Source organism: Seriola dumerili, unplaced genomic scaffold, assembly GCF_002260705.1.
Source record: "Seriola dumerili isolate Sdu_G_001 unplaced genomic scaffold, Sdu_1.0 BDQW01000068.1, whole genome shotgun sequence".
Classification (NCBI taxonomy): domain Eukaryota; kingdom Metazoa; phylum Chordata; class Actinopteri; order Carangiformes; family Carangidae; genus Seriola; species Seriola dumerili.
The window spans coordinates 12,889,186-12,903,461 of record NW_019174323.1 but is presented as its reverse complement, the minus strand read 5'-3'; the positions used below and the strand labels follow the sequence as shown (position 1 = coordinate 12,903,461).

The following is a 14,276-nucleotide window of genomic DNA, read 5'->3' as shown; positions in this document are numbered from 1 at the left end:
TTCAGATTTTATATTTTAATTGCTATTCAAAATAATTAACACATGGTCTGTTAATGGTAAAATGCACTATTGCTCATCCACATTTTATAAAACGACACACCAAACCCAGTGCACAGTACAATAGACTATGTGGTTATTCTGTGAGGCTCATAACTACATTTGAACTGAGGCTTACCCCCTTCACACACTTTCCATTTACAACTGCTCTCTTAAAAAAGCACATCCTCTCCCACCAGTAACATGTGATTGATAGCTATCAGTGAGAAAAAGACTGACTGATACCTCCCCCTCTCAGTCTTCATCAAAGACAGTTCTTAGGGCAGCATGACTTAATAGAGATGTGTCAGGGCCGAGGTCCAGGCCAGCTGGTGTGATGGATTGGAGCTCTAAACCGAGGCTGAAGCTGATGCTGCAGAATGTGTTTCTACTCGTGTCTACCAGCATCGTCTGTCTGCATGGAAATCCTATTGCAGGTTGTATCTCTGCCCGTATTTTTAAAAATCTGATAGACTAGAGATAAACTACACATTAGACAACACACACTATAAATTAGACAGCCCAGATTGCCTTTTTTTTGTCCTTTTTTTGACCTCTGTAGGCTAACATGCTCTTCTTATGGGGAAACTTAGTATGTATTGATGTCTTTTTATCAGTATTTATAACTGGAGAGTTCATTGTATATTATAATGTGTAAAAGCCTATAGCAATCTACTAATGAATGTTTTTATTTTATAATCAACCAACAACCCATTTTAGATTTGCAGAAAAAAATGTGAAGTAATAATAAGTCATCAGTAATTATATCTATTAAGGTTATTACTAATTAAGGTTTTTATTTTATAATATATATTTTATAGATTTTATAATAAACCAACAACCCGTTTTAGATCTGCAGTTAAAAATGTTAAGTAATAATGAGTCATCAGTAATGGATCTTGGCCTGGATGGTGTAATGTCATCTTCCAGAACAAAGTCAAACAGTCCATGAAAGGGGCCTTTCTTTATAATCAAAGAAACATGCAAACACAAAGAGGATATTCAGGGCGAACCCCAAGTTGTAGCTCTGCTACCATCAGAGTGTGCATGGGTGAATGAGCTGCAAATCATACAGCATTTTGTGCATCAAGGCAGAAATAGATTGTTACTCACATGCCAATATATACTTCTTTTTTTCCCCATGTATCTTTATTAGGTTGTCCATACATAAGATACATTCAAGATAGGACTTTTCACCCAGTTTTACATTATTATAAACACACAAAAATACAGTATACAAGCCAACCCTCCCACCTCCCCAACATGAGAGCCGTGCTCACATACACCAAACGAAACAACAGAAAAACAAACCAAAAAGCATAAATATGGAGGAACTCAAAAGAGGTTCTAGAAATTTCAGAGTGTGTTGTACCTGGGGCTGCATGACCAGTTGCATACCTTGTCCTATGAAAATACTTCCAACTGCTCTGTTAAATGATTTAGTAGGTTGTGTTAATCTTCTCTAAAAGAGGACATAGAATTGACAAAAAATTTTCAGAGCAACCCCTAATACTGTACTTAAGTTTTTAAACTTTGGATAGATGTGTCCTATGTAAGACCTTAAATTGAATCAGTGTCAGACTAGCACCACTCACCACTCAGCTGAAAAGGCAGTACCAAGTTCATTTTCCCAGGTATTCCTAGACACCAGAGGAGATGACAATGATGATATAATAATATATACATTTTAAAAGTTATTAGTTCGCGTAATTGTTCCTCCAGTCCGTAATGACCCTGAAAATGAATCTCAATCTACTTTCTTCAATTTTAGTATAAGAGATGACGCACCAAGTGGGTGTCCTTCTTTGGTACAAAAACACTGTCAATGTACATATGGGCATGCCACTATTGTTTTAAGCCATACATCAAAAAATGTGAACCTGTCCTTCAAAGCTCCAGGTTTAAATGTTTTAAGTTTAATAAACAACAAAGCATTTAGTGTAAGAAGTTTATTAGTCACCAACAATGGTTCTTGGACTGGGTGGGTCAAACAGTCCATGAAAGGGGTCTGTATTTATAAAATAAAAAACCAATAGCAACACAGAGGATATTCACCAGCTAACGGGACCATTAACTTAAATGTGTTAGTACTTTTCTAAATTGTGTATTCTAACATCTTGTTATTGATCTCTAAAGCATTAACAGATGATTTATTAACCATAAACCAGGTCAGTGTCTGATTTGAGGTCATTTTAGGGATACAGTACACTCACAAAGTGACACTTTGGTAAGATCTGTTTTGACTCCTGATGGTCCAAGTGAAACATTACCTGTATATTTGTTTAGGTGAACACAGTCTTCACTGTGTGAATGATTACCTGTCAACTATCAACTGCACCCTGCGCTTCGCACCAACAGAAAACACCTCAGACAGCAAAAGCTCCTACTGGCTGACTTTGACCAGAAAAACCGAACAGTGAGTCACTTTTTACTGACACATACAAATGAAATATGACCTTAAATGTGATGATATTGTTTCTAATTAGTTTCTCCTCTCCTCATCATGCAGAAATACATTTGTGTGTAAGCTGACAAACACCAATGAGGGTTATTTCTGCTCTGTTGAAACATCTGATCCGATGGATAATGAGGATGATTATGATTATTTGGAGACCTTTGCGGATATAGAAACCTTTAAAATCTCACTCTGTCACAACCAAAATGATGGACCTGATATCTGCAAGGTGCTGGATGGCAAATATGCACCTATGACAAACAGTAAGGAACATAATGATTTTTGTCTTGTTCTCATACGCAGAACCACAGAACACTTTCACAGTTAACTACCTTTTTTTAAAAACAATCTGCCTGTGCTTCTCTCATCAGTTAAACCAAACGCACCGAGCTGCCTCACAGTTAGCCACAACTCAAGTCAACACCACTTCACCTGGAAAAGCACCTATGAGAAATGCGGTCCTTTCACCGCTCTGGTCAAAAACTTCAAGTATCAGCTCCGTTACTTCAAAAGAGGAGACAAACATAACGACGACAATGGGGTAAACTTTGTTGGCGGGAATAAGAATAACATTCTTAGTGGGAAATAGTTCTGTAGTAGTAATATTGAACTTAATCTAATCGTGTGTTACTAGTACAACTGTTTTTTTTACCACTGTGCCAGGAGGACGCACCCAAACTGATTTCAGTAATTTCACACATTACAGAGACCCTACAATGGTATTCTTTTAATTTGGTTTTCTTTCTACGATGTCAGATGACTCAGTTGCGACAACAACTCTATACTCATGGCCGCTCTGAGCTGCCAGGACGGCTTTTTTAAAATTAGAAACTACCACAGCGACTTCATCAGTTACAACAGTGTGGATGATAATAAACTTTGACTTTACTTGACCAATAGGTCTTTCACACTGCAGTCATTTTGACTTGTCATTGCAAGAAAAAGACACATTTAAATAAGTACTGAATGATGTCTCTGTTGCTCTGGTCCACTCCGTCCCAGTAAACATGGTCAGATTAACTTGTTAGGGGGTTAAAGTTTGCTGCCGGGATCCTACTGAAAAAAAGGTCCTTCTTAATTAAGATAAAAAAAACCTCTTACAACTAGATTTTGACACTGGACTCTACAAAACAGGCACTGAAGATGAAGTAATAATGCAGGACTGGCCCTGGTTGATATTGTGTACAAATAATCTGTTTAATCAAATGAAAAACTGAAAATAGTCATTATCAAAATTTACTCTATTTTCTTAAAACCAAATTCTTGATTCAATCATATATTCCTTTAGCCACCAATCCCCACCTCATTCCCTCAATTTTAAATGGCACAAATGGGCCGCCATACAGGACATTTATCTCCTTTGCAAAGTTTAATTTGATCCTACTCTATTCATCTTTCCCTCCAGGTGATGTCACATGATATTAACACAGACAGAACAAGCTATTCTGTGGATGATCAGGTATTTGTGTCAGCCACTGAGTACGCTGCCAGAGTACGGTCCAGTCCTAATCTGGCTTTCTATAAAGGACAGTGGAGTGACTGGTCCCCTGAGGTTCACTGGAGGACGGAGTCTGCCATGAATGGTGAGTCCTATAAAATATATACACAGCTAATCTAAGTTTACTAAAGTGCATCTTCATCTGGGAAGAAACCTGATGAAAAAGCAGGTTTTCCCCCTTATTTTTTTGCAAATATGTATACTAAACCTTAACATTTCAACTTTACTCTTCTTAATTTCTTCAACTCTGTGTTGCTCTGCACAGACCTCTCAAAAAAAACATTGATTTCTGAAATGGGTAAGAAGGTGTTCATCTCCTTAAGTGTGATCGTGCCACTGGTCTTACTATTCTGCTACGCTCCTGTTAAAAAGTAGGTTCCTCCTCCAGCTTTTCACCAAATCCCAAACCACAATATTGCAAATGCCAATATATATGGTATATTATCTTTATATTCCTCACACTTGCAGGTGGAGGAAAAGTGCCTTTATCCCAACACCAGCACCCTATTTCCACACCCTGTACAGTGACTGCCAGGGAGATTTCAAGGTAAGTTACGATAGTCACATAAAATACTAGCAATTATCTCGCACAAACATCCTTAACCATGACTGTTATTATAGAGCTGGGTGATTACACACGAAAACACGGCAGACATGCTGAAAGTGGAGGCATCACTCCAAATCGACACCCTGACCAAGTGTGAAGATGTCCCAGAGGAAGACTGTCAGCCCCAGTTTGACCACCTGTTGACGGAAGGCAGCGCATACAGTAACATTATTGGCCCAGTCTGTGATTCTTCTCTCTTGGGCGTCCCTTATGCTGTGAGCACCATGGCTGCACTGTCAGCTCCAGGGGACTCGCTGAAGAGTCTGACCCTCAGCTCTCAGCCAGGCAGCCCTGCTGAAGGAGACTCAGGGTGTTGGCTCTGCAGTGACACGTCCCTGGACAAGGATTCTCCCTGGTATTGTAATGAGTACTGCACCCTGAGTGCCTTTCAGCAGACTAGTCCAGTCACAGTGGTTGCCATTGGGGAAGCATAAAATTATGTTTACATGTTGTAAAGTTAAAAATCTAAATAATTTTGGGCCCAAAACTCAACTACACACATCAACACAGTGAAATATGCCTTTGAACACTCCACTACTTCAAGCTACAAACAGCTACTGTAAAAACAAAGCTTTTGCAGTAGTGGTTTTTAGCCATTATGACATTAACCAGGGCACTTACATTTCTAAAATGTTTCCACAGCATTATGCAAAATGTAAATGATACAAAATAATTGCATAACCTTTTCCTTGCGTCAAATGTGCAATGGCCCTGCAAACAATAGTTCTCAGACAGACTTAAGGAAAAAAAAAAGAAAAGAAAAAAGGACATTTTTCATAACTGAGTAGCTTGCTTTGCTTCTGATCTTGATGTATATTTTCTTTACTCATGTAATAAAAAAAATGCAAAGGTTTTGTAGAAAGTTTTATTTACGCCAACACATACATGAACAAAGCACCATATAACCTTAAAGTCTGATACAGAAGAAAGCCTACCTGCCTCAGTCATTGTGGCCATTTTTATTTATTCCATAGCAAACACTCTGAATAACAAAAAGACAGCCAAGGCAGCAGATTCTATCGTATATTACAGCATGCTGAATAGAAAACCTGGGAAAGAGAATTAGACAGAGCCATCTAGAGACACTAGTGAGATACAACAGTATAAAAGTGCCATTCATTATACAGCAGTTGAAATACTGACAATGAAATAAGCTAATTTTACATTAATTTTATGGAAAATAAAAAGGGGGAAAACAAAGGAATAGACCCTGTGAAAGAGCAAAATAAAAACAAAAGACATTTTCTTCCTTGAACACTGATGACAGCCAGCTTGCATTGAGTTGATGAAACTGGTACCGAGCTGTGTCCCTTGCACCACATAAGACAATTATTGTTTAAAAAGAAATAACCAGGGTGCTGAAGCACCCATCCCCTCCCAGCATTATGCACCAACCGGCAATTAAGAACAAAAAATGATAGGTCAGAGGAGAGCGGATGGCACAGAATGTGTGGAGTTTAAATAGAAGTCTTTAAGCAAGTCCCGATGTGAGAGGAGCACATTCATTGAGAGACTGAGCGGGGAGGTGATTCTTGTTAAACCCATTCCTTCTGCCACAGCGGAGCAAGTCTTCGCCCTTACGAGGGGGAGAATTTTTTGGCTTGTGCTCGAACTCTTTTTTCATATTCTACTCTGTTTTGGCTACAAAGAGGTTAAAAAAAAAACAAAAAACAAAAACAGCAGTAGTTATCATGGTGTTCTGATCCCTTACTCAAATCAGAAACAAGAGGTATTTTCAAAACCATGTTTAAATTTTTTATTTTTTTTATTTTTATTTTTTTTAAATAAGTAAGTAAGTAAGTAAGTAAATAAATAAATAAATAAATAAATAAATAAATAAATAATAATAAAAAAATGTGCATTTTGGCCAATAAGAAAGAAACCAGGGATCCTCTCAGATTTATCTTGTCATTTTATTTCAGGCTGTAAAGCTGGACCTTTTTTTAGACAGACTTTGAACAGAGCCCCTTGAAAAGTTATTTTACTCTTGCACACACACACACACAAATTAATATCTTGCGTGCGCAAGTTAAAAACAATGCCATTGTCAGGATCAGACAGACCTGCAGGTTCTGTAGGTTTTAGATGTGAAGCAAACTGACTGCTGGAGAACTTACTGTCTTGCAGTCAACTATTATTTTTTCTGCCTTTATTGTTCAAGTGTGGATTAAAATAAAATGCATTCATTCAGATGAGCACATCAAGACCTCCAGTATGCAAACACATGCACACAATTGTAACAGAAAAATTCACCAAGGTCATTAGGTCCCTGAACACGTTTCTACATCAATCATTACCATTTATACTTCAAGTGCATGTTTTAAGATTTGTAAGAAGCCTGTCTTATTGATCACTAATCATCCTGGTCTTGCAGTCACATTTACCAATATGTTCTTAACAGGCAGGAGATCCATTGCTAACTGGAGTGGTTAAGAATACAATGGCAATGAGGGAAAACTATTTCAGTGAAGCACAAATGAACCCACTGCAATGATAAAATGAGATCTACAAGCCATGATGTCTATGGTATTGTTGTGCAAGTATAACTCATCAGTTTCAACCTAGAAACAGATTTTGGAACTGTAGATAAGATATCAGCAATTGACCTCTCATCTCCTTGGCCCTTTTCAGACACTTCACTTTGTGAACCCAAAGAGATTAAATCCAGTATCACTTACCAGTAGATTGTGTAAGCCTCTGCTTGGGCTGGATCCTGGATATTTGGCTCATTTAGGAGTTCCTGGATACCTAATAAGATCTGTAGGATAAATAAAGCAATGAGACAAACTGACTTTGTAATAAGCAATTCATCTGTTCTGAATTTCTTTTCTAGGGTTGCTTAAAATATTTGTTGGTCTCAAAAGCTCTATGTCAATTGCATGAATACAAATGTACCTTATTTTCAATTAAAGAGTCAATCAAATATCAGTTAAATATTAATAAAACTACAGAACTTTTTATTTACTATAACTTCATCCGGCCTTAGCCATTTAAAAAAGACCTTTTGGAAAAAGCCCAGTAACGTAAATGAGTTGTGCATGGCAATCCAAACCTGCTTTATTGTGATGGCCGGTCTCCAGTCCTTGTCCTCCTCTAGAATAGATAGGCATACTGTGCCTGATGGATACACATTTGGATGGAAGAGTGGAGGCTCAAATTTACCTGAAACACAATAAAATGTTAAGTGCACTTACAAATCGGATCCATCACAAACGCCAGACAATATGAACAAACTCCACAAATGTCACTAAGCTTTTTCACAGCATAAACTGACTGAACTCCTCCACTAAAAAGGCAGCAGCTTCTGATGTTCACACCAATAGTACCTTAACAATATTTTAATGTGACATTCAGACACCATCACTACTACCCAAGTCCCTCGTTGCCAGTTATTAGACAAACTATGTCAAAGTGCCCTGGCATTGTGTGCACCCACAATGGTAATGTAATGCTTTTGTTCACAATGTGGCCAGTATTGTACACTAGGCATAACGTTTAATGTCTTGAGCTGTCGAATTGTCACAACCAGGTTAGCACCATTCCTGTATCAGCACTCAAATCATTTAGGCACACGTTGTAAAATTAAGAGTAATGGATGCATGCGTGAAAGCATCAACTGGCTGGGGCTGCCAATTCACATTCAGATCATCTCATGAACAGCAATGGATGGATAAAATTACAATGGTCCCTTACCATTAATGAATATCAAGCCCCTGAGGAGTACCACGCACTAGTGAGACTGTCCTTTGCTTTTGTGTTAAGAAGTTATTAACAAGCCTTTCAAACTAAAATTCTAACGCGTTTGCTCCTGCTGTGAAAGGGACATCCAAGGATATTCAACCAATCACGGATAAGGTGTCGAGCATGTCCAACCCTGCTCAACTTTAGTAAGAAATCTTGATCACAGGTTACTATTTTAACTGCAGTGTTACCTTAAGATTACTGTAATAACTTTTTAGACTATTAGATATATTTGAAAAGATTTATGATTCAGTTTGGCCACATGCTGACTGCATGACAGGACATCATAAGTAGTTGGGACATTGACAGAGACAATAGAGGCTTGTTGCCCCCTCTGTGGTGAGAGGGTTGGGGGCCTCCTATGCTCTTGACCTCATCTGAACCATTTCATCAAACATCAGACTCGATTGTTTTCATTAATGCAATTGTCTGTTAGATTTCAAACAAGCCAGACTGTTACTCTTCACACTTTCAGGACAGAAATTATGCCTGCAAATTTAAGTCCCTCGAAGGAAGACATGTATCGTACTGTGCACCTAGTTTCACATTCCAGATTAAGCATTTCATTGTGTATTGTTTGTTATTAAGCCCATCTGACTGAAGAAGAGACAGCTTTCTACAAGCATCTGCAGCAAAATAACAGTTACTATGTCTAGTAATCACAATAACAGTCGTGTTTATGGTAGATACAAGTCAGAAACTGTAACTCACATTTTGGAGGTGAAGAAGGATAGTCATCCTTGAACAACATGCGCAGTTTGAACAGGCCTCCTTCCCACGGAGTCTAAGGAGACACACAATCATTAGATCAGCTTCTTAACAGAAGGTCATATATTAACACAAGTCCCACCAAAAATTACTCTTAAAACCTTATTATCATCATCATCATCATCATCATCATCGTCGCCTGTTTAATTTTAAAAACAGGCTGACTGTTCAGGCTGTTACTATGAATTATTAGGATTTCACACCTCTTTCTTTTCGTTGAAAATCTGGCTCAGTACTCTTGTTGCTATTCACTACCTATGCTGACAAAATAAGAAATGCAAGACATAACTCTACAGTTGTATTATGTAGTAGAACTTGTTTAAAACCATACATGTTCTTTTGCATCTACCACAGAAATGTCATCTTATCAAGCTCACTGTATTCCATTTAGCAGTGGTAAAGCAAGGATGTTCTGTATGCAAACAAGATTGAAACAAATTACCCCCTTCTTGCCAGGAATGGCGCATTCCCAATTCATGAGATTCATGGTTCCATCTGGATTTTTAGTTGGTACAGCAACAAATCCCTGCAAAATTTAATAGGAGAGTGCAAACAGTTAGGACATCGGTGTTATTTATTGGAGGATTGGACATAATGAAAGCCTAGAAAGGCTTCCAAAGAAAAGTCAGAAATGGTGCGTCTTCAAAAGACACTACTTACAAAAGGATGGTCCTTCCGCCATGCCTTGCGCTCCTGGGCAAGCCGGCTCAAAGCAATGCCTGACATGATTTGTGGACTCCTGAAATAAAAGCGAATGCCAAGTCAATTATATGAAACCACTAGTCAATTAATTCATAAAGCAAAAAATCCAAACCTTTGTAGGTCCCAGCTTCCATTAATGTAAGGATTTTTTGCTTTTCTTTGGCTTCTATCATTGTAAATTAAAGATCTTGGGGTTTTGAACTGTTGGTCTGACAAAACAAGTAATTCAAAAATGGCATGCTGGGCTTTAGGAATTGACATTTACTCATTTCTAACATTAAAATCAAATAATTAAAAAAAAGGGGAAAAATGTCAAATTGGCAAATAACCAAAATAAATTGCAAGTTGCAGCCCTAATTATTTTGGCCTATTGTGGCACTTTCTGTGACTGTAAACACAATGACATAAACTCCTGCACTCTGAAGTGGTCTCATATTATAGCATAACAAAGTACATGCATTCATGTTCTTATAGACAAACATAATGTTGGCTTAGTTTGGCCAGTTTTAATTTGTGGAGAGCTTTTCAGACATAAAGGATTTGGCTCTTCCTTCTGCATTCAGCAAAGTGAATACAAATACTACCAATGAAAAAGGTAAGCCCCTACCTTATGTAAAATGATCTTAAGTAGTAAAAGTATGGTATTAGTAGTTGAAACCATGACATTATCCATGTAGTGACCTCCAGTGATAAGCTACAGTTGTCTATGTACACAGTTAAGGACTTCCAATACACATTTCTCTCTACCCAAGATAATTAATTAGCCCCTCCTCTGTAAATGAAGGTGTAATAATCAGTTACATCACCTGAAATCAATTATAGCAAAAATACTCAACCTCTCCATGGCGCATCATGAGATTATTAGACTACCCTCACTTTTACTAACTTGTCCTATAACATAGGCGGCTATACACCACTGCGTTAGCAGTGCTATTCAGTGCTAATTTGGAGCTCTAATTAGACCCTCCACTGGAATGTCTAATGATCTCTATAGCAACGATGCTTTGGAGGTAAAGACAGCGAGGAAAAGCAACAAAACGGTCCTGGCAGCAACTAGTAATTGCCCACTCAGTATTTACTAACTTTACAACAGTAGTTACACTCTACATCATATTATATATCCAACGTAACAATAAGCAGTTTTCATCAACCTTAGAAGTATTACGACTAAAAGTATCCTTTAGATCGACATGTCTGGAACGCTAAGAGCTAGCCAAGTTAGCCGCTGGTGATACAATGCTACAAAACGCTTTCCCTACTCTTTGCGCGCCTTGTGTTTTAAAACTAAAAGGGGGTCCAGGAAACGACATCATTAACATTTTAAGTGTTTCATGTCCGTTGAGCTTTAGTGTAAACTTGCTGTCAACACAAACGTCCACAGAGTATCAAAGCTATTTGGTTAGCAAGCTAGCCGGTTAGCTTGATATGCTAACTCATGTGCGCCAGAATCGTGCTACATCCCAACAGGCGCTGGCGCTGTTAGCGTCTGACACGGCCTGATGCAGCACAAAAATGCGCAATTGCACTTGATTTAGACACAATTTTGGATGAGAAAAAGTGATTGCTGCCTTTCTTCTAGCGCTTACTAATGTCTATTCTGAAATGACAAATAGGGATGTGAAATATTGTACAGGAATAAACCATACCATAACCCATTAAAGAATAGAGACAAAGAACGCCAGAGCTAAAAGGCGCACATTTGTGCATTACCAAACTAGCGAAAATGGCGCAAACAGAAGCGGGTAAAATATCATAATACACGACAAAAAAGGCATGTTCCATAATAAAGGTGCACTCCTACCTTTCAGTATGGCTGCACTTGCTCTGGTAATTGAGCGAAATGAATTAATCGTGCTGAAATCCCGTTAAACCTTGTAAAGTTTCCCTCCTGAAAAACCACCCGCTCCGACTCAAGCTAGACACAGAAACAGCGAAGCGAAACAGTCATCCGTCGTTTACTTCCGTCTTGGCTTAAATACCCCTAGGAAGATTAGACTGCGCGTTTATCTTTTAACGGTTTGGGTTTCTGACTGTATCTCTATGACCGCCAAGGATTCAACCGAAAGATTTATTCTGGTTACTTGTTTATTAGTTTCCATTTCATTAGAGCAGCATAGCTTCTGCTAATAGCACTCAGCTCATTAAAAGCACCTATACACCGCTTGCAGTTGTTGCTCTTCGCGCACGCGCCCTGTGGCTGTCTGAGTTACCTGTTCGGAAAATTAAACAAGCAAAAGTCTCGTTTTAGGAACATATAAGAGCAACATTATGTTCGTTATTTGGATTATCTGCTGTTCTTTTTAACATTTATTATAAATGTGTGAGACCAAATATTCCATTTCATACATCAGGAAGGCGCGTTGTCCCATTCGAGCAAGCACAGACCGATTTCTATCTTCTCTTATACAACATCTTTGCCCATACTAAAGACCGTTAACCCAGACGACTACCTTTGACATATCAAATAACCTCTTGAACACAATTACAAAAGAACTGAGATAGACCTGACATGAAGTTGTTGGCTGTAAGACATATTTTCCAACAAGGTTAAATAGTCCCGTGTGAAAAAAAAAGAAATAACAAAAAGAAATTAGTCTATATTTAAACAGGCACATTTCCAGGCAACTATAACATAGAAGCCAGTTTTGAGAAAGTGACACAAGAGGTCGCGATTTATCAAAAAATTGTAATTTGTTGTCACGACGCTATTAATAATCTCAACACTTCGATGTACACTTTGTGATGTACATGTCTGATATAATTACTGTTAATCATAAAAAATCGAATCATGTTTACTATTGTGTATAAAATAATTTAAAATAATTCAAATAAAACATCTCTGGAAAAATAAATACACACACAGATATGAATGACAACATTTTTATTGTGTTTACCTTATGCAAGACCATATAGATCTATCCCCTTAACCTCATACCTAGTTTTTACATTTTTAACATTGCATAAGATCATATATAAGTGATCTATGTAGTGATATGAGAACCATATTCAATGTAACTGTTAGAGTGAGGAAAAATGACACATTCATTCCCTCTGATTACAAGTGTGATCATCTTCAATCATGCATTACTGTGGTCTGTGGCTTATAACTTGAATGCAAAACAAAATTGGGCACTTAAAAGTATTAGGCTACAGATTTGATAAGTATGTCCATCACATGAAATGATTATCAATGCCAAATGCTCAACCAGGCAACCTGTTTGTGAAGGGCATTAAAGGTAATGTAGCTGCTAAAGAAGAGGGGTTAAACACCTCAGACCAGAGTATATCAAATGAGGTTACAACTGAACCAAGCGTATCAAACACAAAACACTTTAAATCTCATTGCAGAAAAAAAGTCAAAAGAGGACCCAGATAAACCTTAGCTCTGATCCAACACAGGTAAAGTTTCATCCAGTTAAAAGTGAGCAACTCTGCCATTAGAGAGGGCGGAAAGCAAGATTGTCTGCAACGCTCAAGCATAGGCTGTCAGAAGTGGATGGAGTATCTTATAATGTCTGTGTGAGTATCAGTTCATATGGAGTGGGGAATGCTAGTTGCCCCTGGTGCAGTCACACAAGTCAGACATATGGTTAACATGTGTGAGGGAGTGCAAGACAGTACATAATTGGAAGGCTTCAAAATACTATAGCAAATGTAAACATAGCCTAGCTCTGGCAGGAAATCCAGTCTACTTTGATTGAACCTCTTTGCAGATCTCAAATTTTGCACTTTAAAAGCCCTTGTGTGTGTTTTTGTGTGTGTGTGTCTATCAAAATCATGCATCCATACATTTTCCCCGACAATACAAAATTTTTTTTAGTCAAGTGTATACGTGTACATGTGAGTAAATGGAGGTTTGCGTGTCGTTAACAATTCTATATATACAAAGTGTGCCAGCATTAAGAAAGGTTTACTCATCCCTGACACTAAGATCAATGTGTACAATACACATAAGACATTGAATTTTGGTCATTGGGAAAAAGGCAACACTAAATGATTAATTGTGAATGAAATATCCAACCTATCAAAAACCACACATCAAACCTGAAAACAACTTTCTATAAAAAAAAGTGTTCTAAAATGCAGTATTTACATTAACAACATTACAGGCTGTAAGCAATGTGCACAGTGTTGTTTTTCCACTGTAGTGCTTGTAATGCTGTGTACGAAATCTACACAATCCAAAATGCTTAGAAGAATCTATCACACTGCAAGAAAAAATACATTTGTTTTCAAATGTAACAGTCAACTTCATAGCCAGCCAAGTATAGCTTTGTTATTGGTTATCAAAACATGTTCCAGGCATGTTCTCAGTGAAAGACACCTTATTCAGCTTCAGCTGTTTCAACCCCAACTCAGAAATCTCTAGCGTCCTGTACAAACAATGCAAAACAGAAGTTAACATTGTCAAGATTCTCTCATTTTTGAAGATCCAGTATAAACAACTTCCATTTGAAGTCGTGTTTTCT

The 14,276-nt window shown here is 37.8% G+C and overlaps 2 protein-coding genes across 2 annotated transcripts; one reads left to right on the top strand and one right to left on the bottom strand.

The window, feature by feature from the left end:
- The first annotated feature begins 332 nt into the window (after positions 1-332).
- On the top strand, positions 333-5,418 carry LOC111220169 (interleukin-21 receptor-like). Its single transcript, XM_022743164.1, has 8 exons — positions 333-473; positions 2,323-2,452; positions 2,546-2,754; positions 2,863-3,032; positions 3,897-4,074; positions 4,255-4,360; positions 4,458-4,536; positions 4,611-5,418. Exons 1-8 carry the CDS (start codon positions 374-376, stop codon positions 5,028-5,030), a joined length of 1,392 nt encoding a protein of 463 aa, XP_022598885.1. The 5' UTR covers positions 333-373; the 3' UTR covers positions 5,031-5,418.
- A 50-nt stretch (positions 5,419-5,468) lies between these two features.
- ube2i (ubiquitin conjugating enzyme E2 I) lies at positions 5,469-11,760 on the bottom strand. The gene is made up of 7 exons (XM_022743165.1): positions 11,609-11,760; positions 9,766-9,844; positions 9,548-9,631; positions 9,049-9,121; positions 7,649-7,758; positions 7,275-7,354; positions 5,469-6,237 (listed from the first exon to the last, which is right to left on the bottom strand). The coding sequence occupies exons 2-7, from the start codon at positions 9,829-9,831 to the stop codon at positions 6,174-6,176; spliced, it is 477 nt and encodes a 158-aa protein (XP_022598886.1). The 5' UTR covers positions 9,832-9,844; positions 11,609-11,760; the 3' UTR covers positions 5,469-6,173.
- Between the last annotated feature and the right edge of the window lie 2,516 nt (positions 11,761-14,276).

Coding starts and splice junctions, on each gene's coding strand:
- ube2i (XM_022743165.1), bottom strand. CDS start 9,831: ATGTCAGGCATTGCTTTGAGCCGGCTTGCCCAGGAGCGCAAGGCATGG. Junction 9,122..9,547: donor CCATTCCTGGCAAGAAGGGG/GTAATTTGTTTC, acceptor GTGTCTCCTTAG/ACTCCGTGGGAAGGAGGCCT. Junction 7,355..7,648: donor CGGCCATCACAATAAAGCAG/GTTTGGATTGCC, acceptor TTTATCCTACAG/ATCTTATTAGGTATCCAGGA.
- LOC111220169 (XM_022743164.1), top strand. CDS start 374: ATGGATTGGAGCTCTAAACCGAGGCTGAAGCTGATGCTGCAGAATGTG. Junction 4,361..4,457: donor TGCTACGCTCCTGTTAAAAA/GTAGGTTCCTCC, acceptor TCACACTTGCAG/GTGGAGGAAAAGTGCCTTTA. Junction 4,537..4,610: donor ACTGCCAGGGAGATTTCAAG/GTAAGTTACGAT, acceptor CTGTTATTATAG/AGCTGGGTGATTACACACGA.